The sequence below is a fragment of the Acomys russatus genome, chromosome 2 (assembly GCF_903995435.1).
Source record: "Acomys russatus chromosome 2, mAcoRus1.1, whole genome shotgun sequence".
Taxonomy (NCBI): Eukaryota; Metazoa; Chordata; class Mammalia; order Rodentia; family Muridae; genus Acomys; species Acomys russatus.
The window spans coordinates 16,802,570-16,828,602 of record NC_067138.1 but is presented as its reverse complement, the minus strand read 5'-3'; the positions used below and the strand labels follow the sequence as shown (position 1 = coordinate 16,828,602).

Genomic DNA, 26,033 nt, shown 5'->3' with positions numbered 1-26,033 from the left:
TGCTGGCTAAGGGCATAGTGAGTGCTAGGGCACTACCGCTCTAGCATGCCTGAGCTCCCTTAGCAATCCAAGGAAAAAATGTTTTTATTGCCAAGTTCATAGTATGAACAAGCCTTACTGGGCTACGTAGCCAAGTACAATGGAGCCATTCGAATGGCCTGGTAGATAACTATTTATTTCCCCTAGGAACAATCATTTTGGCATCTGCAAACTGCCTTGGGATTACTGTAAAATGGGGTACTACAGTAATAAACATGCTGGGTGAACACATTTCAATTCATGTATGTTAAGTCTAAGCTTGTGGTGGGAGTCAGGCTCATACTTCCTTTTTCCCTTCACGTCTAATAAACGTGGAACACGCAAGTATTTAATAATAATTTCTTTTTATTTATTATTTTATTTTATTAAGTATTCACTTTATAACCTGGTCATATATCCTTCCTCCCCTCCCAGTCCCACCATTCCCCTAATTTCCCCTATCACCTTTATCTTACTACTAGGGGATTCATATGAGGACTGAGCTGCCCATCAGTTATGTCTGTGTAGGGGGCGTAGGTCCAGCCTTGGTTGGCGCTTCAGTCTCCATGGGCCATCCTTGGCCCTGGTTAGTTGGCTCTGATGGCCTTCTTGTGGAGCTCCTGTCCCCTCTGAGTCTTTCTATCCTTCTCCCTACTCTTCCACACAAGACTCTGTGTGCTCTGCCCAATGTTTGGCTATTCTAAACTTCATATGGAAAAACAAAACAAAACAAAACAAAACAAAAAAACCAGAATAGCTAAAATAATCCTATACAATAAAGGAACTTCTGGAGGTATCTCCACCTCTGATTTTAAGCTACAGTACAGAGCAATAGTAATAAAAACGGCATGATATTGGCATAAAAACAGACTAATTGATCAGTGGAACTGAAGACCCAGAAATAAACCCACACACCTATAGACACTTAAATTTTGACAAAAAAGCCAAAACCATACAATGGTTATCTTCAAGAAATGGTGCTGGTCTAACTGGATGCCTACATGTAGAAAGATGCACAAAGTCAAATCCAAGTGGGTCAAAGACCTCAACATAAAACCAGAAACACTAAATCTATTAGAAGAGAAAGTGGAGAAGAGCCTTAAACTCATTGGCACAGGAGACAATTTCCTGAACAGAAAACCAAAAGTTCAAGCTCTAATATCAATAATTAATACATAATAATTTCTGAGTTGGGTTTTAGAGCCATGCTTCTGGTACTTCTAAACAGGTTTTAGTTTTGATTCCTCTAATTACAGTCTTCTTGCTAAGAGTTTACACGATATGGGATGGTGGGGATATCATACCCAAGCTATCCCAATAGGCTACCCATCCTTCCCTGTGTATCCTCCTGAAGGCCAGGGGTCATCTTTACCTTAGTATCCATATCCTAGTGCCTTTCTACCAATGGAACGAGGTGCTTACCCACAGGCATCAAGAGGAGCTGGAGGCCATCCTACACTCAGAAGTTACCCAGACCCTGGAGGCCATTCTGGTGTCCTACAGCCAGGGGACACACCAACCTATCCTGGAGTCCAAGGCTTTGGTGTCCTACGTGATGGAGCAGGCTTTTCTGGTTATCCCATAGCCACTTGCACAGTTTTACGGTGGTGGATCAGTCAAGGAGCCAGTGGCAGGTGGCATTCCTAGAAGATAGATGCCTTCTCAGTACCCCAGAGGACAAACTCCTTACCCTAACCAGATCACTACAATGACTTGGGGCCCCAGAGGAACAATCCAACTAACCTCCAACTTTGATGCAATGAGAGATACAGGAACTCTCTGGAAAGCAGTGAAGGGGATTGGGGAAGATTAGCAAGCAATGGTGGATGTTGTGTCCAACCATTCCAGTGAACAGAGGCAACAAATTAAGGCAGTCTTAAGAACCGTGTATGGCAAGGAGTTAATTAAAGATCTCAAGCCAGAGCTGAGTGAAAATATGGGAGAATCAATCCTTGCCATGTTCATGCCTTCTACATATTATAATGGCGGGATTTTACAGAAAACAATGCAGGAAATCATAGAGATTTTTGTGCACAAGAACGAATCAGGAAATTTGAGACACTGTGAGATATTATCAATTAGAATTTGTATGAGACCTTGAGAAAGACATTAGGTCAGAAACCCCAGAACATTTTGAACATCTCTGTGGTCCATGTACCAGGAAAACTGTGATAGGAACCAGAGTGCAAACCACCCCACGGTTTATCAGGCTGGTCGGGGAGGCTAGGGACATGAGTCCTGCCTCAACATGGCTCTTGGCACAGGAAGCTTCCCTCAACTAAAAGCTACCATGAAGGATTATTCTGGGATGGCTGACTGAGATTTGTTAAGCAATGTGAGCAAACTTGTCTGGATTTGTAAAGAGAGTGGTTTTAAGACCATCTTGCAGCGTGCCCTAAACCATCCTGCCTTCTTTGCTGAGCGACTCTACTATTCTACAAAGGGTGCTAGCACAGATGACTCCACCATGGCCACAACTGCAGTCACTCACAGTGAGACTGACCGTGTTCAGATAAAACAGATGTTCACCCAGATGTATCAGAAGACTCAAGGCACCAGGGTTACAAGTGACACAAGTAGAGACTACAGAAAGCTGCTTCTGGCTAGTATTGGACAGTGACAGGATTTTTTTTTTTCTAAATGAATGAAGCTATTTAGAGCATTCTTCCAAGGAGCAAGGCCTGCATGCTGCCATGTCAAAAACTACCTGACCAGGGTAGTTGTTAACTAAGGACTGTGTCAGGGTAATGTGCTTGGTTTATACATGTCGTTACTGTCTTAACTCTAATGCTATTTTTCTTTCTATATTCAATCAGTGTAAAGGCCATTATCGATGATGTCGAGATTTCACAATATTTATAAAGCTCCATCCTCACTGCTTTCACCTTAATAGGGACTTCAAATTGAATGCAAATCAGAGTAATCTCCGAGAAAGAAAAATTTTATATAATATAGTCCCATCTCTTCCCCCCACCAGCTTCTGACTGTGGACAAGTCTGAAATCCAAGAAGCAGCCAGCATGCTGGGTTCTTTCACTCCATTTACTGAGTAATTTCTCTAAGAAGTGCCAGTCTGGTTCAAAACCAGACAAAGGAGGGGAATCTACATCTCAGGAAAGAGGTGGACTTGGGTTTTCTCTAGCAATTGGGTTCATGTTACTAGTAAGAGAAGACTCAGAAAGATAACTTATTTCATATATATTTGAGATAAGCCACGCATATCCTGAAATCCTTTTGCTAACCTATCAGAGGCATCGGACAGACATACATCTTAGTGTTGCTTCTGTTTCTCGCTCACCACTTCCAGGCTACCAAGTCTTATTAAAAGGTAACAATGCAAGGTAAGGTTCTTTATCATCCTTGTCCTTGACCAGAACGTTTATGTTGCAGAGGGTGGGGTGTGAGGGGGAAGAAAAAGCTCCAAAGGGACAGAAGGCAATGAGAGAGTGTGAGGAGGATGGGAAACGAATCTCTCTCCCTCCCCAGCCCCGCCACACACACACCGTGATAGGATGGCATCGTGAGGGAAGCAAGACAAAGGAGCTGGTGATTAAGACAAATGTTTAAGGTATAATACTATGCCTGTGAAAACATAAAAATACTGTACTATAAAAAAATAAAATATAAACATAAACACAAAATAGTTCTTTAAAAAATCTGAAATCTCCTCCACCGAGAAGGCTTTACTGAATCTCTCCTCCACGTCAGGCAGATGCCCATCGCACTGGTGGTTCTGTTGAAAGACCTCTCCTGGTCTGCACACCTTCTAGTCCATGTCTCTCAGCATAACCCATCCTCTACTTTCCAGACTTCACTACGCTGGGACGTTTGACAAGTGAGTATTTTCATCTATGTCTCATTTTGAGAGATGCTCACTTTGTGCCTGGTAGAAGAAGAGGAACTCTCATGCTTTCCCTGTGATGGGCCACAGGAGAGAAGAAGCAATGTCTTCCAGGAGCCAAGCGCTCTGCTGTGTACTGCAATACTCCTGCTCCTAGCCAGGCCAGCCTCTATGAACCTAAGGAGGGGTTCTAGAAAAAAACACCTAACCCAATTTCCAAGACTCAGAGGACGTGAAATGTTACATTTCTTGGGCCTCAGCCTAATCTGTCACATGCTTGCTTTGTGATCTTCTAACTCCTCATTTCCTACAGATGTGGCTGCTACACGTTTTCGATGAGATGACAAGTGTCAATGTCAATGCCATGGTCCAGGTACCAAGTCAGGACCTACTGGTTCTTCATATGGCCAAATGGTCTCGGCCAGACCACTGTCCTCAGAGCGAAGAGGGGAGACCGTGCATTAGTGCATCACGAGCATGGGGCACATGTTCAGTGTTGTCTATACCGCTTCATCTGGAAACAGTACCAAAAATTCATTCACAGATCAAACAGCTGACTTTGAAATCATTTAATCCAAACACCACTAAGAGGATCCAACTACCCTTCAAAATTCTAAGATTTAAAAAATAATTCAACTCACTGAACTATATATGTATATAATATATGAATAATATATGTGTACAATATCACACACACACACACACACACACACACACACAATTTCATATGGCCCAGGGGAAATCGAGGAGGGAGTGGGAAGATTCTGAGAGCCAAAGAACCAGAATGCCTGCTGCAATCAACGCATTCTCTACTAAACAGCACATGAAATCCTGCGATCAAGACTGCAATGATCAAGTTCACTTATCTTCAAGAGATGTTTTCAGTGCTAGGCGTAGGGGGAGCACAGTCTGAATCCAGCCCTTAGGAGGCAGGGTCAGGTGGATCTCTGTGGGACTGAGGTCAGCCAGGTCTACAGAGTGCGTTTCAGGACAGCCAGAGCTACATGGTAGGCCCTGTCTCAGAAGAAGAAAAATTGAGAAGAGAGGAGGTATTATTCAGTTTCTGTACTTAGCTCTACCTCATATGCAATATACCCACAAACATGTAGAGAGAGTAGGCAATGACAGATGGTCTGGAGTAAAGATACCGTGGCTAGAGAAAGCTGTTTGTGAAGACTCTGCAGGCACGTGTCTGTGACCAACTCGTTAAAGCAGTGTCAGTTGCTCCTTGGAGGGTCCCCCTCGACCCTGGTGCTCCATGGCACCTGCCAGCTACACATTAGTAATGTGCATTGGACTGGGTATTTGCTTTCAAGGACAGGGTTTTCTTATTCATCTCTGTATTCTTAGGGCTTAGTGGCAGATTTGGACAGAGCTTGCACTATATAAATGTTTGCTCGATGGGATTTCTGTAGCATAATAATTTTCCAGAGTGATATTTTGTTCTAGGATTTTGCCAAGAAAAAAAAAAGTTCACCAGCATAGATCTTGTTCACTGAGTCTCCAGAGCACAAATCTTAGAAAGCATAATTCCAAAAATTCAAAGACCTGAATTATATTGTCTTGAGATAACAGATTTCTAGTCATTTGATGTGAGAATTGTCTGACTTGTCCTTTTTTAGAAAGGTGTGTCTAGTAACACATGCACAGAATTCCTTTTTCTGCATGCCCTATAAATATCTTGGGTCTTTAAATTTGGGATCTGAGCTGTGGAGGTAGACTGTGAATTTCCCTGAGTTCTTCCCAATTATCACTTAGAAACCCAAGAAGTCAATCAACTTAGGAGGTAGACACAGGTGGACAGTCCTCTCTTTCCCTCTCCCTCTCCTCCCCCGCCTCTCAGAATGAATGAAAAGATGAAATCCAATATTCTGAGTAAGCAGCACTCTGATCCATCTAACCAACCAAACCAGAATCTCCAGGCCATGATCACTCCACCCACACCTGCTCAACCACATCAGATGGTTCTGGTGCATCTGCACACTCTACCCACACCTGCTCAACCACATCAGGTGGTTCTGGTGCATCTGCACACTCTACCCACAGCTGCTCAGCCACATCAGATGGTTCTGGTGCACCTGTACACTCTACCCACAGCTGCTCAACCACATCAGATGGTTCTGGTGCATCTGCACACTCTACCCACACCTGCTCAGCCACATCAGATGGTTCTGGTGCACCTGCACACTCTACCCACACCTGCTCAGCCACATCAGATGGTTCTGGTGCACCTTCACACTCTACCCACACCTGCTCAACCACATCAGATGGTTCTGGTGCACCTGCACACTCTACCCACACCTGCTCAACCACATCAGATGGTTCTGGTGCATCTGCACACTCTACCCACACCTGCTCAACCACATCAGATGGTTCTGGTGCATCTGCACACTCTACCCACAGCTGCTCAGCCACATCAGATGGTTCTGGTGCACCTGCACACTCCACCCACAGCTGCTCAACCACATCAGATGGTTCTGGTGCACCTGTACACTCCACCCACAGCTGCTCAACCACATCAGATGGTTCTTGTGCACCTGTACACTCTACCCACACCTGCTCAACCACATCAGATGGTTCTGGTGCACCTGCACACTCTACCCACACCTGCTCAGCCACATCAGATGGTTCTGGTGCACCTGCACACTCTACCCACACCTGCTCAACCACATCAGATGGTTCTGGTGCATCTGCACACTCTACCCACACCTGCTCAGCCACATCAGATGGTTCTGGTGCATCTGCACACTCTACCCACACCTGCTCAGCCACATCAGATGGTTCTGGTGCACCTGAACATGGGCTTTTCTTGCCATCCCCCAGTGCCCTGCATCACTCAACCATGGGCTCTTGTCTTTGCTAATAGTTAGCAGGCTACTGTGTCATGGCCCTTGGTTCTACAACCCTTTGCTTATCCTTCATGACCAGCATCCAGAGTGAGCTTTCTAAATATGATCATAAATGTCTATCAGTGGCACTTCCCGCTGTGTGTAGAATAACATCTCAGCTTACTCCCCACATAGCTGCAATTAGTCCAACATTTTACCTTACCCCCATTTAGTGGACTATTTTGTTGTGTACCCTTCTACATCACTCCACCTTCTAGAAAATATCTACTCATCCTGTGCTTCTCAGGATAGACACCACCTGTGGAAGTCTGCTTCTAGTATTATATTAGAATAAAGCTCCTCCCACATGGTTCCTAGATTCATGGCAATACATCAATTATTCCATAGTTAATATTTTTTTAATTTCCCCCAACTAGAGTTCATAAAAAGTCTCAGTATTAATTGTGCATTTACTTGAAAATTTATAGGTTTAAAGAATGATTAAAATTCCTATTTCACTAAGCAACAAGCCTTAGGAGACGGACTGGCTAACACGTGTATTGTGCTGGTTACTTTTTATCGACAGCAAAACTAGGGTCACCTGAAAATAGGGAACCTCAACTGACAAGCTGCCTCCTTCAAACTGGCCTGTGTGCATTTCCGTGGGCGTATTTTCTAGATGAATGATTAATGTAGGAGGGCCTAGGCCACTGGGCAGGTGGTCCTGAGTTGTATAAAAACCAGGCCGAGAAAGCCATGGAGATTAAGATGGTAAGTAAGCAGTGTTCCTCCGTGGTCACCTGTTTCAGTTCCTGCCTCTAGGTTCCTGCTCTGACTTCCTCAGACCTGGGAGGTATAAAACGATATAAGCTCTTTCCTTCCCACGTTGGTTTTGGTTACAACCACACAACAACAAAAAAACAAACTAGGACATGTATTTTCTGGGATTCTGCATAAAAATGTTACTGAGCATAGTAAGATATGACAGCTAAGGAAGGGGTAAATGCCATGTTTCAGTGGCATCTGTGTCTCTTTAAGGCAAATAATGGGTCCATTGATTTTCCACTCACTGAGCTGAGCAAGAATGGGATGAGGAGCAATGGACCAGGTCAATATGAAGACGTCTAATGCCCACTGCTTGACATGTCTTCAATCTCACCCTTGAGCCCTAAATTGCTGGCTTCAGTGGTATATCTGTTCCAGGTATTCTGACTAAATGGCTCCTCAAATATATCTCAAACCTGTAATACATAAAAACAAAAGTATGAATTCGTGAAATTACAAAACCAAATTAAGAAATATTTCATACCAATGCAGCAAAATGTTAAAAAAAAACTTTCAGCAACTGAAACCAAAACTTGATTATTTGATACCATTAAATTTGTAAAACTTTTAACCTGAACTTAAGAAAAATTAGTAGAAACCAAATGAAAATTATCTGTTAATCTCTATAATTGTTTAAAAAATACTAGAAAGTGAGTGCACACACATAATATATATATATATATATATATATATATATATATATATATGTATTGTGTGTGTATATATGTATATTTTTTTTTCTTCAGTTGGCTTTAATAAGTTTCTTCTGGCCCACACAATCTCCTAAGGAGATTGCCTTCAAAAGAGTAGAGCACTTTGGAGCCAGTCTTGACTCCTTACATATTAATTAAATTTCTCAGAAATCAGCTTAATTTGAATTTGGCATATTATACAACAAATGTGAAACACCAACTAAAACAGAAGGTCAGAATTCTGAAAAGCTGATTTGATTTTATTCTCAGGAGGCCGTCGTACTAAAGCTGAATGACTTACATAAATACCTCTGGCATTTGCTGGATCCCGTTCCTAAACACAATGTTCATATTTCATCTATAATAAGAAAAGCATCTCAAAGATTTGCAAGGCACTAGTCTTGCAAGCGTCCAGTTTGGTGTCTTGAGTAAAGGGAGATTGGCAGAGTCAGCTTAATCCATAATGGAAAGTTGTGAGTGGGGAGCCTGGGCTGCTGGCAGCTGCTGCTGGGTGGACTCCACAGCTCGCTTGCACATGGGATTCTGCCACTTGCCCAAAGACAGAGCAGCTCTCCCTCGGAGTTGAGGTCAGAGGATACATAGGACAGAATTGTGAACGCCATTACAATTCGGAGGTGCTTCCAAGAGGACGTCAATAGCTTGTGGCTTTCATTATAAATGAAGCTATTCTTAAAAGATATCACAGTTTCAATTGTTCATATGTAGACTCTCAGGAATGTGTTCTATTTCATACTAGATGAGATGAAACTTGCTGAAATTTGTACAATGTAAACTCCAACTGCTACAGTTGAAAGAACGTCAACATATGACCTCAAACCTAGCTAATGACTGCAGATTTTTCAGCTTTTTTTTTTCCTCCTGTTTTCTAAGCTGGTTGTGACCACACAGATCTCTGCAGGATTAAACATTGCCTCCAATCCCATTCATACCACACTAAACACCTTCCCTCTGCCTCCCTTGTTTAGTCAAATTAAGAGCGAGGCTTATGACTTGGGCTTTTAAAAGAATGATTGTAACAATCTGAAAGTCGGGTTGACAGTGTGGCATTGACTCAGCCTAACATTAACCATCCCTAAATTTGCATTCGGTTACATCTACTTCATCGCTAAGACACATCCCAACTTCACCGTCTGAGTTTCCTACTAGGCTCAGATTTGGGAGCTAAAGAAATAGGTTTTGAAGGAAGGACCCTTTTAATCAAGACACCCTGGTCAAAGGTCACGAGAAAGCTCTCCGAACAATGTGCTTCTGAGCTGTGCGCAATGGCCTGTTAAACAGTAGGTGAGTGGTGTACCACCAGGGACTGGACCGCCACAGTAGTTTCTCTGTGTCCCTGAGTTACACCTCCCAGCCCCCTAGCTGCCAAGCCTCAGTCCTGGCTTGGGGGCAGGACAGCACTGTACCTGGGAGGTCATCTTTCTAGTTCCGGCTGTTATCTCTGAATGCCCACAGTCAGAGGATCTGGGGACAGCTTCGACGCCCTGCTTCAGAGAAGCCATGTTTGCCATTAAATACTCCATAGACAAGTAAGTGGGAAGAAGTTAGGGCAGGCTCCTTGCTTTCTCCCACAGCAATGGCCATTCTTTGGGAAAGAGGAGAAATGTATCTTTAAAAATTGCTTATTTTCTTTGCCTCTTAAAAAGATAATTGCCTGTGGGCTATGTGCCAACTCCATACGGAAGAGAGGCTGGAATGGGGTCTTTTTTGTGCAGGCAATGTGTCCTCTATACTGAGCCACACTCTCAGTCTCATGGGACAGGCTGGCAGTCACAACTGTGCACACGTATAATGATGTGAACTACACTGGCAGCCAAGCGAGAGTAATAACCCATGTTCTGCTCAGCAGAAAATGCCTGTGTGTTATCTGATGAGCTGCCTCCTCCTCGAGTTAGTTTTGAAGGCATGAGAATTCCTCTTCATGCAAAAACTACTGTGTTCACACTTAAGAACTAACTAGACTCCCAGTGGAAGAAACAACTAAAAAAAAATATAAAGTAACAGTAAATTGTTCTTAAAAATATGACAGGATACTGTGTATAGTGGCCTTGTCATGCCAAGATTCTTCAGTCAGAGACAGGAGGATTACAAGTTTAAGTCTAGTGTGGGCAAGAAAATAGCAGGTATGTCTTAAAAACACTAAGTAACAGAAAGCCTATTAAGGAGGGAAAAAAACCAACAAAACAGAATACAAAACTTTCATTCTCACTCTTAAAAGAAAAAAGACATTCTTCTTCCAATAGAATTTGAGAATTTCAGTGACTTTACTTTCCAGAACAATTTGGCATAGAATGAGGGTCCCCCCACCACCCCTTGCTAAAATCAGTAGCAATCAGACTATTTTGGATCCTTAACATGCACTGACTCATGGGTGACTTTGGATTTTAATACCCACAAGTAAAGTGTGAATTAAATGAAGTATTTTTATAAAAGGCTGACCTATCTATCCTAGGCAACTTCATGTGTTGGGCTCAGATAGGATTCAGTTTAAGAACATGGCCCTGAGAAAGAAGCAGAACAAGAGGGAAAAAAAAAAGACAGCTGAATGTTCAGGAACCTTTGCCTCTTAGAGACAACCTGCTCTGTCACTCCTTGGTGCTGTCGAACGCACAGAACGAACCGGCATCTATATACCCACTATGGATTGAATTCCCAAATGTTCCTATTCTGTGGAGAAATTACAGCTTATTATTGGACCAGATCAATTCCCACTGAGAACGGAGACATCTTGTCAACTTACAGCTCTGTCCCTTACCCATACCTCTTGGTCCTATTGGGTTCATGAGGAAAAGGGTACCTGTGACTGGCAGTTCTGAATTTTCTAGTCTTCCTTTGGTCCTATTGGGTTCATGAGGAAAAGGGTACCTGTGACTGCCAGTTCTGCATTTTCTAGTCTTCCTTTGGTCCTATTGGGTTCATGAGGAAAAGGGTACCTGTGACTGGCAGTTCTGCATTTTCTAGTCTTCCTTTGGTCCTATTGGGTTCATGAGGAAAAGGGTACCTGTGACTGGCAGTTCTGCATTTTCTAGTCTTCCTTTGGTCCTATTGGGTTCATGAGGAAAAGGGTACCTGTGACTGCCAGTTCTGCATTTTCTAGTCTTCCTTTGGTCCTATTGGGTTCATGAGGAAAAGGGTACCTGTGACTGCCAGTTCTGCATTTTCTAGTCTTCCTTTGGTCCTATTGGGTTCATGAGGAAAAGGGTACCTGTGACTGCCAGTTCTGCATTTTCTAGTCTTCCTTTGGTCCTATTGGGTTCATGAGGAAAAGGGTACCTGTGACTGCCAGTTCTGCATTTTCTAGTCTTCCTTTGGTCCTATTGGGTTCATGAGGAAAAGGGTACCTGTGACTGCCAGTTCTGCATTTTCTAGTCTTCCTTTGGTCCTATTGGGTTCATGAGGAAAAGGGTACCTGTGACTGCCAGTTCTGCATTTTCTAGTCTTCCTTTGGTCCTATTGGGTTCATGAGGAAAAGGATACCTGTGACTGCCAGTTCTGCATTTTCTAGTCTTCCTTTGGTCCTATTGGGTTCATGAGGAAAAGGATACCTGTGACTGCCAGTTCTGCATTTTCTAGTCTTCCTTTGGTCCTATTGGGTTCATGAGGAAAGGGTACCTGTGACTGCCAGTTCTGCATTTTCTAGTCTTCCTTTGGTCCTATTGGGTTCATGAGGAAAAGGGTACCTGTGACTGCCAGTTCTGCATTTTCTAGTCTTCCTTTGGTCCTATTGGGTTCATGAGGAAAAGGGTACCTGTGACTGCCAGTTCTGCATTTTCTAGTCTTCCTTTGGTCCTATTGGGTTCATGAGGAAAAGGGTACCTGTGACTGCCAGTTCTGCATTTTCTAGTCTTCCTTTGGTCCTATTGGGTTCATGAGGAAAAGGGTACCTGTGACTGCCAGTTCTGCATTTTCTAGTCTTCCTTTGGTCCTATTGGGTTCATGAGGAAAAGGATACCTGTGACTGCCAGTTCTGCATTTTCTAGTCTTCCTTTGGTCCTATTGGGTTCATGAGGAAAAGGATACCTGTGACTGCCAGTTCTGCATTTTCTAGTCTTCCTTTGGTCCTATTGGGTTCATGAAGAAAAGGGTACCTGTGACTGCCAGTTCTGCATTTTCTAGTCTTCCTTTGGTCCTATTGGGTTCATGAGGAAAAGGGTACCTGTGACTGCCAGTTCTGCATTTTCTAGTCTTCCTTTGGTCCTATTGGGTTCATGAGGAAAAGGGTACCTGTGACTGCCAGTTCTGCATTTTCTAGTCTTCCTTTGGTCCTATTGGGTTCATGAGGAAAGGGTGCCTGTGACTGCCAGTTCTGCATTTTCTAGTCTTCCTTTGGTCCTATTGGGTTCATGAGGAAAAGGGTGCCTGTGACTGCCAGTTCTGCATTTTCTAGTCTTCCTTTGGTCCTATTGGGTTCATGAGGAAAAGGGTACCTGTGACTGGCAGTTCTGCATTTTCTAGTCTTCCTTTGGTCCTATTGGGTTCATGAGGAAAAGGGTACCTGTGACTGCCAGTTCTGCATTTTCTAGTCTTCCTTTGGTCCTATTGGGTTCATGAGGAAAAGGGTACCTGTGACTGCCAGTTCTGCATTTTCTAGTCTTCCTTTGGTCCTATTGGGTTCATGAGGAAAGGGTGCCTGTGACTGCCAGTTCTGCATTTTCTAGTCTTCCTTTGGTCCTATTGGGTCATGAGGAAAAGGGTACCTGTGACTGGCAGTTCTGCATTTTCTAGTCTTCCTTTGGTCCTATTGGGTTCATGAGGAAAAGGGTACCTGTGACTGCCAGTTCTGCATTTTCTAGTCTTCCTTTGGTCCTATTGGGTTCATGAGGAAAAGGGTACCTGTGACTGCCAGTTCTGCATTTTCTAGTCTTCCTTTGGTCCTATTGGGTTCATGAGGAAAAGGGTACCTGTGACTGCCAGTTCTGCATTTTCTAGTCTTCCTTTGGTCCTATTGGGTTCATGAGGAAAAGGGTGCCTGTGACTGCCAGTTCTGCATTTTCTAGTCTTCCTTTGGTCCTATTGGGTTCATGAGGAAAAGGGTACCTGTGACTGCCAGTTCTGCATTTTCTAGTCTTCCTTTGGTCCTATTGGGTTCATGAGGAAAAGGGTACCTGTGACTGGCAGTTCTGCATTTTCTAGTCTTCCTTTGGTCCTATTGGGTTCATGAGGAAAAGGGTACCTGTGACTGCCAGTTCTGCATTTTCTAGTCTTCCTTTGGTCCTATTGGGTTCATGAGGAAAAGGGTACCTGTGACTGCCAGTTCTGCATTTTCTAGTCTTCCTTTGGTCCTATTGGGTTCATGAGGAAAAGGGTACCTGTGACTGCCAGTTCTGCATTTTCTAGTCTTCCTTTGGTCCTATTGGGTTCATGAGGAAAAGGGTACCTGTGACTGCCAGTTCTGCATTTTCTAGTCTTCCTTTGGTCCTATTGGGTTCATGAGGAAAAGGGTACCTGTGACTGCCAGTTCTGCATTTTCTAGTCTTCCTTGACTATCAATTTGCGGCACAGGAAATTATCAGTAATACATCTTCTTGCTTCAAACTATAGTTCATAAATGCACTGCAAAACCATACCAAATCCCTGAGCGGTGACAATTTAATTCACTCTCTATTATTCTCTGATCAAAGCTCATGTCGAGGACACAAAAGGGACCAGAGCTACCAGTAGGGTCAGCTTCTCCCAATCCAGCTCGGGAGAGAGACTCAACTCATGATTGCTATGCAATGGCAACCAAGGGTAACATGAGAACTTAATCCATACTGAGGAGGATGGAAGTGGAGGAGAGAGGATGGGGTCCTGGGTAACTACCTTGAATATTTATACTTTACACTGACATTTGAGTGAGGACCGTAGAACTAACCAGGGGGAGCCAGGGCGAGGCTCCCGGTGGAGGGGCTTATTCGGGGGGAGGGGTGAAACTATGAAAGCATAAGGAGTAGTCTCTAAAAGTCCTATAGAAAAGTGTAAGGCATTTTCACATTTAGTCTACAACTGGCGAGAGCAGAATTTGCCCTAGAGTTCTGAAGACAAACACAGCAAGGTGACCTGTGCGTCAGGTCACCTGCACCCGAGGCCCTCCACACACTGCCTGCTCCCACCCTTTCCATAGCCATCCCTGGGACGACAGGCAGGAAAGGAGGGAGTCTCCTGACATTATCTGTCCAGATACTGCTCCTGTCACTAAAAGTGGTACTCATGCTCAGGGTGAGGTTGATGGTAGCAGCACAAGTCCTTCACAGCTACCTATAGGTCCTGACATCTCAAGACTGAAGCCTGGCTAGCCATACTCCAGTGGGCCTCATTAGCTTCAGTGCCAGGAGCCAGGGCCAGGACAGGCGTGCAGAATGAATCATTCCTGTGGCCTCTCCAATCTACCACCTCCCTGTTGACTCTTGAGGCTACGATAGGATAACCTTAGCATAAGCACACTTACATCCTCGGTGGCGTTGAGGCCAGCACTTCCCTGTCCCTCTCACACGCTCAGTGCACGTCATAGCCCTCATCTATCATGACTGCTTCCAAGGCACAGCTTCTGAGCTCACTCCTCGGAATACCATTACTTTCTAAAGAAGTGTGGCTCCGTAGACTCACTTCTTACGTACCCTTTCAACCACGTACTTTCCCTTCTTTACAATATCTCTCCCCAGCTGTAGGATCCTCCTTGAACATTCCACCTAAGGAATTCCTGGAGCCATGATGGAGTAAATAGTGACTGAATGAGGAACAGGACAAAGGATGTCAGAAGGGACTGCTGGAGGACGCGCTAAGAGAAAGGTCACTGAAGGTCACTGAGTGCTGGGAGCAGGCCAGTCAGAAGGATGGTGGGTAATCCTGGACAAAGTGTCATGGCTTTCTCTGAATGAGGAAAGTGCACTGGGTAAGACCTCACAGTCCTTCAAGTTCTGGGTTGTGCTCTCTAGTCCTTTCTACCCAAACAGACTTCTATAAAGCAAGCCCAATGTCATAAAAGACCCATTCTCAGCTGTGAGGCTCTAAATACTTCAGTGAGTTGAAAGCAAAGCCAGCTGGTCAGGTCTATGAGAGGGTGAACATGGGTTAAGGCAAGACAAGATCTGGGTGTTGGCATGGCTCTCTCTCCCTGGCTGGAAAGTCTCTCAGAGAGTGGCAAGGGAGGCTGAGGTCAGCCATTGGCACAGAGGCTTAGGGATGGCTAGGCATGCTCACGTCTCAAAATGATCACAGCCTTAACGTTTCTTAAGCAACAAAGCTGAGACCGATGCCAGTCACTGATCAAGGCAATCAAGACAAGAGGGGAAGAAAAAGAATGTCAGTTTCTATCATATTTTTTTTGAATCAGAGCAGGAAAAGGTCTACATGTCCACAAATTATCAGCAGCCCTTATAGTTTTGACTTTAAATGGAAAAAGGAGGAGGAGAGGAGGAGGAGCAAGAGGAAGAAGAAGAAGAGGAGGAGGAAGAGGAGGAGGAGGAAGAGGAGGAGGAAGAAGAGGAGGAAGAAGAGGAGGAGGAAGAAGAGGAGAAGGTGGAAGAGGAGCTTATGTGTGTATGTGTGGGCATGTGCTAAAGATCAGAGGACAACCTGCAGGAGTTGTTTCTTTCCTTCTACCATGTGGGTCTGGGGACCAAACTCAGGTTACCAGGCTTAGTGGCCAGTACCTTTCCCCACGGAGTCATCTCCCAGGCTCGAATTTTGACTTTTAAAAGGACTAACCTTCCAGGGAGTCATCTACACATTGTATGCCTACTCTATGATGTTCAGTACCTACCTATGTCATGAACTTTAAACTCAGCCATTTCATGGCAAATGTTAGTCCAAACTCCACGGATTCTTGGAAAATATCAACCTGTCAGCTACGTCCTCCAAAACTAAAGCCAAAACTCTATATTTGAACTATCTGTTGCCTCAAGGAAGGACAATGAAAAATGGAAGAAGGTATAAAAGTGCAGTTGAATGCTTTTAATGTTTTGTCTGTTTTATCATCTGCATACTACCTTTATGTCGTGGAAACACAAAATCACCTCACGCAACTCTAGCCCTATTAAGACATTTTTAATTCTCAGTCCAGTACTGTGAACTGCAGGCATGGCGATGCACAGCTCTCTTGAACTGACACATTTCACACTTCCTCAACTGCAAACCCACAGGCAGTGAGTGAGTGACTCCTTAGCTCACCTATTCCCTGACAGCTACCACCTTGCTCTCTGTGTTTTAGTTTGACCATTTTAGATGGCCCATCTAAGCAGGACCAGGCAGTATCTGTCGTTCTGCCACTAGTCTGTTTCACCTATCATAATAAGTTGAATATTTTTAGATTGCTAAATGAAATCTCAGCTGCTGAAAGCACAAGATCTAAAGACGTCTGGATTATTCACTATATGATACAATGTCCCAAAACTATGTGCTACCCTCCCCGTCTTTCAACAGGAAGAATGTGGCTCTGACTTGGGAAAATTTTTATGATGCTTGGATAATCACAAGTAGTGCCTGTGTCACAGGCATGCCCACTTCAGCAAGGTTGTTTCCTCTAATTTATACAAATCATAAAAGGCCAGTGTTAGAATACAGCGTCTGCAAGAGTGTTCGGCACAGGTTTACTTCCCGTGTCCACTGAGCCTGCCTGAATTTGCCTGTAGTGTGTCACTACCATGTAAGGAGAGCTTGAAACGGAAGATTCCATTAGAGATTAGGGCCTAGCAAGCAAAGGGTGCAGTGTCAGCTCTAAAAGGGAGCTGAGGGCCAGGAAAGTCATCGAGACTGTGTGAGCCAAGCACTCTGAAATGCATACAGATCTAGTGCTTAGCAAAGAAAACAGTTATACCAGAGGATGCTGGTGGAGGGAGGGGGTGGCGGGGGAGGGGAACAGCAGGGGAGATCCTGTAAGGCAGTTTGAGCTGAGGAAAGCCATGAGAGGGAAAAAAAAGTGACCCCCTTTTACTTTTCAATTAGTGTTTCAGATACAACAGTACTCCTAAAACAGGAGTATTCAAAAACAAAACAAATCTAGAATTCTAGAAATATTCAAGTGAACAGTTATGAAGCTACCCGTTTTTTGTTTTGTTTTGTATTTGTGCATTGAAAGTTCAACTGACGGAGCTGGAGAAATGGCTCCTCTTGTAGAGGATCTCGGTTTGGTTTCGAGCACCCACACAATAGCTCACAGCTGCTGATCACTGCAGCCCCAGGGCAGCAGACAGACACCCTCTTCTGACCTTGATGGGACCCAGTATGTAGTACGCATACCCTATTGCAGGCACATACACATAATAATAAATAAATCTTAAAAAAAAAAAAATAGTTCCAAGTACCTTAAACTTCCTATGGTCCAGCCCAAAGGGGTGGGGTTATGAGTTACTCTCTGAATATTAGCATATCATATTCAGTATTAATAATGAAAACCCTGAAGATGTGCTAATATTGTGTGGCTTCAGAGGAAGGTTTAAGGAGGACAATGAATATTACTGAATAGAAACAGAATTTTAAATATTCTATACCGAAGAAAAAAACCCAAAACTTCCAAGCAAAACCCTTTTTTCTTTTCCTGTCTAACTGATGGGATGGATAGATAAACTCTATGCCTAAGTATCTGTGCTGAGCCGCTGAGCCTTGTTTCTAGGGTAAAACCTCAAACACAAAACTCTCCCATGCCCATATGCATCTTTTTGTCAATCTCCTCCTGCTTACCCCAGCCCTGCTCTCAACTGCTCTACTTCCTTCCAACCTTGGCTCAGTGAGAACGCCATCTGCCCACGTCAAGCTCTCTCCACCCCCTTCCTTTTAATACACCAGTGATCTAATCTTTCCTGCAAAGACTGGAGCGATCCTTCACAGCCTTGGTCTCCTGGTCTGTCCCCATGAGGAGCTCTGGCTTTTTTTCACACATGCTGTTGCTGCCACTTTTTGCTTTTGCCTCGCCTAGCCCCTAAGCTGATTTCTCCTAGAAAGCCCCAATGATCAATAATTTAAATTTCATAAGTTAGAATAATCTTATTAGGGAGTTGTAAATAGTTCCACTTAATATCGTAATAAAGGCATATAACCTATATTGTAGGTATGTTTCTACCTAAAGAGATATTTTCTTTTAACACACAAAGTAGTGACAGTGTGGCAGAGGACCTTTTAAAAATATTAACTTTCCAGACTTAGAAGGATGTCTGAATGAACTCCACCTGGTTGCTAAATATTAGGGACATAATTTAGAAGAGGAAAGATAGCCCATGGGCCTTCAACAATATTTGAAAATGGCTTCTCACTCTCATTCCATTGGATTCAATCATTTTCTGTCCCCCGACATCCGCCTCCCCGCACCGCTTTAATGTATTGAGAACTTATTCGGTGATACCACCAAGCAGACAGACAGAAAACCGCAGTGTTTTGAAGAATTTCCATCCCTACCTTAAGCCAAAGGACCCACTTCGTATTTACATACCTTGAGTTTGCTATCTCCACTTTGGTTCTAGCCATGGCGGCAGCCCTTTGTGCACCTTCTATCGCTCTATCCACCTTCTCCCTAGTTTTTGTATTTCTTATTGGTATAAGCTGCTTCCGTATTCCACGGACCAGAACATTATTTTTGTATTTTCCCTCTTCCTTGGAGCCGTCGGGAAACACGGTGCAGCCATAACCATGCCTCTTGTTATTGGCCCACTCGCCTTCATACTTCATGCCGTTTGAGCGTTCGCTGATGCCGAAGCCATTACGCTTATCGTTCTTCCATTCACCCATGTAGGTTTCTGTGGTGGTGGCATCCACATGATCTTCCACAGGGCAAAAATCACAGTCGACGTCACCAAAGCTGATGGTCGAGTTGGCATCGCTGGAACTGATTCTGCTCATGGCCGCATCGCTGCGGACTGAGCTGCGCTTGCTGGAGATGGAAGACTTGGATTCGGACTTGCGGAGCTTCATGCTGCCGAGCAGGGAGCCCCGTCGGAAGAGGCCACCCTTCTTCTTGCCCAGCTCTGTGTCCGCGTGGAAGTTGAGCACGAAGCCGCCTCTGGTGCCAGCCGGGTTTTCTGCAGCTGCTGCAGCGGCGCTGGCAGCGTCATGCAGCACACTGCCATTGCTCTGCTCGCTGCGCAGGGAGGCCAGAGAGGTACGCAGTGGGGAGCGGATCACCGTGGCCATGCCGTAGGGCACGCTCTGGCGCACACCATAGCCATGCCGCATGCCTCCAGCCCACTGGCCCTGGTAGGTACCTTCGAGAAAGCAGATCAGCAGAGTGTGAGTTTTGGGGTATGGCACCTGCACACTGAGAGAACAGGACCCTGGGCAAGAAAGGCCAGGGTCAAATTCAACACACTTCTTTGGGCAACCCTTTTCACCCACTTGTGAATGGCTAGCTGGTGACTTTGACTCTTACAGACTAATGTATAAACTTTGGTGATAGCCTGACTTCTGCTTTTTATTTAAAACATTTTATGAGTGGTAGACATGCACAGGAACCACTGTTTGTTGTGTTTCTCTGGGGATCGAACCTAGGACCTTATGTATACTAGGCTAATGGTCTTTCAGTGAGCCACACCCTCAGAGCTGTGAACGTTTTCTCCCCAATACAAAAAGAGTGATCATTAGGAATCTTCTCCCCTCCCCCACCCCCCACAAACATCAAAGTAAAGCAGTGCCACAGCAGGGAAAAAACAAATCAATTCTAGTCATAGGGTCAAATACAGTTTTACTAATTTAGCTGAAAAATGGCTTTTAGGTCTATGCTCAGCACAACATCCCAAAACGCACACAGGTTTAACGTTAGTAAAGTGACCATAATACTTGGGGCATAGGTTGTCCAACAAGCTGCACTGGCTCTCCTAGTACACAAAACATCCTACACTTAGGAAAAGGCAGTTGCGGAGTACCAAGGATTGGTGGGGGAAGTGGTGGGGGTTGAGGGCGTACGGTACCGTGTTCCTTGCTAAATCTGTTTTCTCCTGGTCATTCTCTTTATGTATCTCCCTCATCTCCGGCCAAAGCACCGAGTCTCACCACACTGGAAGTACCTGAGGGCAGGAACTGATTGTCCAAAGAAGCCAAGTGTCTCAAGCTCATGGTGTGTGTGGCCTGTGTTTTCTAGTTGTCTGAAGATAATGTTTAAAGAGCTTAAAAGAACCGGCAGGATGGAAGCAATGGTTTAAAATCTCCGAGGAACACTTGGCAGTGTCCATTAAAATTCTGTTGGCTCAGATCACCTTTTCAGTGACTACTATACTTTTCAGAATAAGATGAACTCTAAAAAATTATTTTCAGTAAAGTCTTTCTACTTAATAACCAAAAATAAGCTTAAAAAAAATAACCTGGTGGAGGTTTTTAAATGCTCTCCTTGAGGAAATGAAAGCTAAATTAAGGAGCTCAGGATTTTCAAAGGCCATTTTCATTAATTAAAGGCAAATTTTGCATTCTAGTTTGCCCCCAGAACAGCTATCTGGAAAAATTTTTTAAAATGTAATCACTTCAGTGTTATTCATAACAATTCTCAATGTCAAAGAAAATAAATAATTTCTTTAGTCTTGTTGACTTTGCTCTGCTTTTGATTACTTTGTATTTTACATTACCTTACAGATTTCCAGGGACTGGGACACATTTATTTATTTATTTATTTATTATTTTTGCTTTCCTTTTTTAAACATTTTTTTATTAATTTATTCTTGTTATATCTCAATGGTTATTTCATCCCTTGTATCCTCCCATTCTTCCCTCCCTTCCATTTTCCCTTTATTCCCCTCCCCTATGACTGTTCCTGAGGTAGACTTGACACATTTATTTTTAATACAGCGAGAAACAATACTACCGGGGTTGGGGTACTGCTATTTCTTAAGATGACTTCTAGTAAGTAGCCCAGGCTGGCCTGGTACTTTCAATATCCCCGCCTTAGTCCCCTGAATGCAGAGATTATAAGCACACACGTCACCATGCCTGTCTGGCCTAGTGGTTTCATGCCACCGTGCAAATAGGAACTGTTCCTAAGTCAAGTTCAAGGCCACGTTCTCCTTCTTCTCACGCTGACATATTTCCATTGTACAAACCAACAGCAGCAGGACAACGGTGAAATACTAAATAGTATTTAGTGTCAGGGTCTTGGACTATAACTGCCATATCCGAGTGGACCTGCGAGCTTCTGAAGAGGGTGGGCCACAGCTCTGAAAACAGGGTCTATAGAAAAACACTTCAGAAGCTGGGTGTGGGAGTACATGCCTGCCATCCCAGCACCCCGAAAGGTTCCTGTGTTCTAGGCCAGTCTGGGCTACACAGATGGACCCTGTCTAAAGAAACGCCAGTGCGGGCATAATTATATTATAATGAGCTTCCTACTGAATAACGGCTATCCTCAAATGCTACTGCCTCAATAGGAAAAGAATGAATTATTAGAAACTTTTAACTTTGGCATTTCCTAGATAAAATCTAAATAGCAGAATAAAAGTTACACAACATTGCACACACCCTTAAAACAAACCGTCTATTTAGCATTTTGACCTGTTAAATGCCATGTTCCTATCATTCTAATTTTTCCACAGAATGATTTTTCAAAATAATTTATAAAGATGAAAGATGGCATAAGTAGTTATGTTCTTAAGGCACAACCATCCCATCTTAATAAAGCTTAAACATCGATGGGAAAATTAGTAGCCACCTTCCTCCAAAGTCATCAAGCCAGGATTTACTTCCCAAAGAACTGCTTGAAAACTCTAGCTGTTTCTAGAATGGCAATGATTAGGAAGTTTAAATATCCTTGGAATTATCAAACAGGGCAGAAGCAGGGGCTTTCCCCGACCTTGCTGTCTGTGTTGTATAATATCACAGTATGGGAGAGGATTCCTCCAGGTCATCCACAGCACAACTAGACACCAGTTTGCTCAAATCCTAACTAATTGACCTGAAATTTTAAAAAGATTTGGTTTAGTCAAGGAACCTAGAAAACAGGGCCTATTTCTCTATGAAGCAGGTGGTCTCCAAGCTCTTTTGTCCAAAAGGTATTATGATTTACTGTTCTCCCTTCCTAAAACACTGTGCATATTTAACACGCCAACAAATGATTTTTCAGGTTTTGATCTGAATTGTATTCATTTAGGAGCTGATTTTTAAGGACCTGTCCATGTTAACTGCAAAGTTTTGTAGTGAATGGCTTCCAGAAGAGAATGATTTTTAGTCAAATTTGGTACTGCCTTGTGTCAAACTTAAGCATATGCTGCAAATGGCTATACGTAGTTATAAATGTAGTTTTAAAAACAGGGGGTGGGACTGAGGATGTACATCTCTATTGGTAGAGTGCTTGCCTGGCAGGAGACAAGCCCTGGGTTCTATCCCCACCTGGTCCTGGTCCACAAACCTGGTCCTGGAAAGGTAGAGGCAGACAGCTTATAGTTCAAGGTCCCCACTCAGCTTAAAGATAGCCTGGGTGACAAGTGACCCTGTCTCAAATACTCAAATAGCCTTCCTAGTCTTCCTATGCATCTTCTATAGTTTTATAGCTTTTGTTTGTTTGTTTGTTTTGTTTGTATGTTTTTTGTTTTGTTTTGGTTTTCTGTAATAGCAAGTCAGAGTTTGCACAAAAGAATCTGGGGATCTAGACTTGGATTTCATGAATATGATGGAGGTAATTCTTAACACTTTAGGAGTTTCTATTTCAGTGACATTTTACACAGAGATCTGTAGTGAAATAAAATGATAGATAAGCCATCTCTACTGTCACCAGAAACACATGGGAAGGGAGGCGAAATTAAGCTAACTCAGGAATAGAGAGGCTGGTGTTCTTACTGGGACTAAAACCTCTGTATGACTTGAGTTGCAGTAATATAACTCTACTCAGGCCATTTTTTTTTTTTTTTACATTATAGATTATCTAATAAAGTGTGGTGATACGAGAAAACCCAGGAAACTGGCTAGCACTGAGCAGGCATTCAAAACTAGTCTTCATGTTTAATTTTTTTCTGATTATAGCCCACCAGGCTTTTGTTTTGCCAAATTTTGTCTTTTTAAATTTTCATACTTGGTTTAAGACAGGAGGCAGGTCATTCATAGCTATTTGGAGATGTATTTGTCCTTGTACAAACAACACAGACACATAGATGGTTTTTACTGTGCCCTATATGCTTTGATTACTAAGCATAACGAATATGCTGAACCACCAGATTTTCTTTAATAAGTTTTACCTTTTAAAAAGAAGTCTGTGTTATAATTAAATTAAAAAATAAAATCACTTTATAATCTTTAAAGTAAGGGCTATAAAACAACCACATTAAAAAGCAACAAACTGTCCATTGTTGCTAATATTTTGTTATATTAGATCTAGGCTTCCAATATAATCCACTCATAAGCAAACACAACCATAGGCTGCCAGTCGAGGCATTTTATGCTGGTTCTGAACAGTTAAAGGCTCCTGTTAAACTACCATAGCACTCAGGGCTCAGTTCATTGAAAAGTATTGATTTCTCCCCTTTTAATCCATGAGAACCATAGCCCTTATTTATACTGTAGGGTGAAAAGATGTGTTCCCCCCCCCCCAAGCAAATCCTACCATTCTGCGGTTTTGCATTTTGAAGCACAGCCCAAGTGTTCTGAGCAAGTGAAGTGTACAAATTGTATAAGCTTTTATATAAGCAACAGCATAACGGAATTTCAGTGGGCTGTAGAAACTTTTAATTGGATCTCTGAAGCCGCTTAATTCCACAAGGTGACATCGCCTCCTACAATCCTTTTCAATTAAATACGATTATGTTTATTATCAGAAAATGTACTTTGCCAGAACATAAGCCATTTGTCTCTCCCAGCTTTGTTTTCGAAGAAGTTAATCAAGTTTTGACACCTGTTTCACTAATGTATGCTTCCCTGGTTAAAAAAAAAAAGATTCCTCTTCTATAACATACACAAATTAGATGACAAAAATCGTTAATCGCATCCAGGTATACTGTTCAGGCCACACCCCTTAATGTATATCACGGATATAGCATACACTACATTTTTAACAACTTGTTTTTAATGGAAACTCTGTCGATTTTTTTCCTAAAGCATTTTTCCAAAGATCTCCAAGTCAGCAAATATTACAGTTTTGCTGATTCAAAATATTTTAAGGAGCCAAGTGAAAGTTAGGGAGAAAATTAGGAATTTCACCTGCTTTGGGCGGTCGCTCTGCTGCCCATAACTAAGACTCTTTCAAACACACCCTCAACAAGGTCCAATTCCCCAACATCCTACTTATGGGGTTCTGGCTTCTATCTTTAGGCTAACTAGAGGACCAGAAGCGAAACATGAGACTCCACGTGAAACCAAACCGCGCGGCGGTCAGCACCTCAGCACCGACCAGCAGCTACACAGCCCAAAGCGTCCCTCTAACTCCACCAGAGTGGCGATTTCAAACCCGGCTCAGAGAGGGAGGGATCAGGAACATAATGTGAAGGGCTCAAGTGACAGCGTCCCCTCTCCTGCCCAGTCCTCCCGGTGGCAGCACGGCTCCGGGCCCCGCCAGGTACAAGCACGCCTAACTCCCTGGGTGTGGAAAACCCCGCCTGCTCGGGGTACGCGGTCTGAGCAGACCCTCGCGATCCAGCCGCGTGCCCACCCGCGTGCCCAGTCTTCCCCAGGTGGGGTGGAGGTCGAGAGGGGTGGGAGACTCCCCAGGTGTTTTGGCGGGTTTCTGGACACGTGCGCCTCGTGTCCTCCCCACGTCCCCGCATCCCTGTAAGAGCCCACCGCGCTGGCCGCCCGCGACGCCGCTCACCTCCGTCCCCGTAGGTCTCCACGCCGTACCCGTCCTGTAGCCCGTTACTCCAGGTACCCTCGTAGCGGGCGGGGGTGCACAGGCTCTGCCGGACCCCGTAGCGCCCCTTGAAACCATGTGACCACTCCCCCCGGTACATCCACTTGCCCTTCGTCTCCACCCCCAGCCCGTGCCGCTTGCCCTGCGCCCAGTAGCCCTGGTAGGTGTTGCCGCTGGGCCAGGTGTAGCCTCCGACCACCTCGAAGCCGTGCGACCAGGAGCCAGAGTACTCGCCCTGGCCCTTGGGCCCCGTGCAGATGCCATGCCCGTGCGCCTTGCCCTCCTCCCAGCCGCCGCAGTAGGTGCCGCCATCGTCGAAGTCGAACCTTCCGCCCGTCATTCGGGGGGCAGCCCCGGCGCGCTCCCCGCGGGCGCACGGACGCGGGCAAAGCTGGGCACGGCAGGGTGTAGCTCAGGGGTGGGGGCCCGGCGGGCGAGCTCACGACTGCGCCCCGGGCAGCTCGCACCGCCGATCGGCTCCAGTCCGACGCCGCCCCCGTCCTCCCTCCTCTTTCGTCGCCGCCACCGCCGCCTCTCTCCTCCTCCGCCGCCGCCCCGGCCAGCGCCGCGCGCGAGAGGACAGCCCAGGCTCCCCAGCGGACCTTCAGCTGCTCCCGCCCGCCCACGTGAGCCGGGCGCCGCCCCGCGCCCGCCCCTAGTCCCCTCCCTGGGCGCCAAGGCCCGGCCCCACGACGCGCCCGCCCGCCGGGCCCTGCCCCCAGCCCCTGGAGCCGTGCTTCCCGGCCGGCTGGCTGGACGCACGTGTGTCCCTGCAGTGGGATGTGGGTGGGAGGGCGAGTGTACTCTGAGACTTGCAACCGTCAAGCCTGAGGATGAAGGTGCGGCTGCCCTTGTTGGGGAGGGGGTGGGGGGCAAGCTCTTGGCTGCTGGAACCTCCAGTGTTTGGGCTTTTCAATTGTATTTAATCTTCTGTAAGAGAGGCCACCACGTGTGTGATGAGGTGAAAACTCCTCTGTGTGTGTATGTCTGCATGGGATTTGTAGTTGCATTTTTTTCTTCCAGCATTCCAACTTGTGCACTGTTGGATTTGCCATGCGCAGCTGTCATCGTGAATTAATATGCTCCAAATAT

The 26,033-nt window shown here is 44.7% G+C and overlaps 1 protein-coding gene and 1 pseudogene across 4 annotated transcripts in view; one reads left to right on the top strand and one right to left on the bottom strand.

The window, feature by feature from the left end:
* Positions 1-25,511, bottom strand: part of Jph1 (junctophilin 1) — an 85,778-nt gene extending 60,267 nt beyond the window's left edge. For all 4 annotated transcript variants that reach the window (XM_051158588.1, XM_051158607.1, XM_051158598.1 and 1 more), the window contains exons 1-2: positions 24,903-25,511; positions 18,624-19,392 (exon numbers count right to left, since the gene is read on the bottom strand). In XM_051158588.1, coding sequence (XP_051014545.1) covers positions 18,624-19,392; positions 24,903-25,281 — 1,148 coding nt within the window. In that variant the 5' untranslated portion in view covers positions 25,282-25,511. The remainder of the gene's footprint in view (positions 1-18,623; positions 19,393-24,902) is intronic.
* On the top strand, positions 1,423-2,638 carry LOC127205644 (annexin A7-like; annotated as a pseudogene).
* Positions 25,512-26,033: the final 522 nt, after the last annotated feature.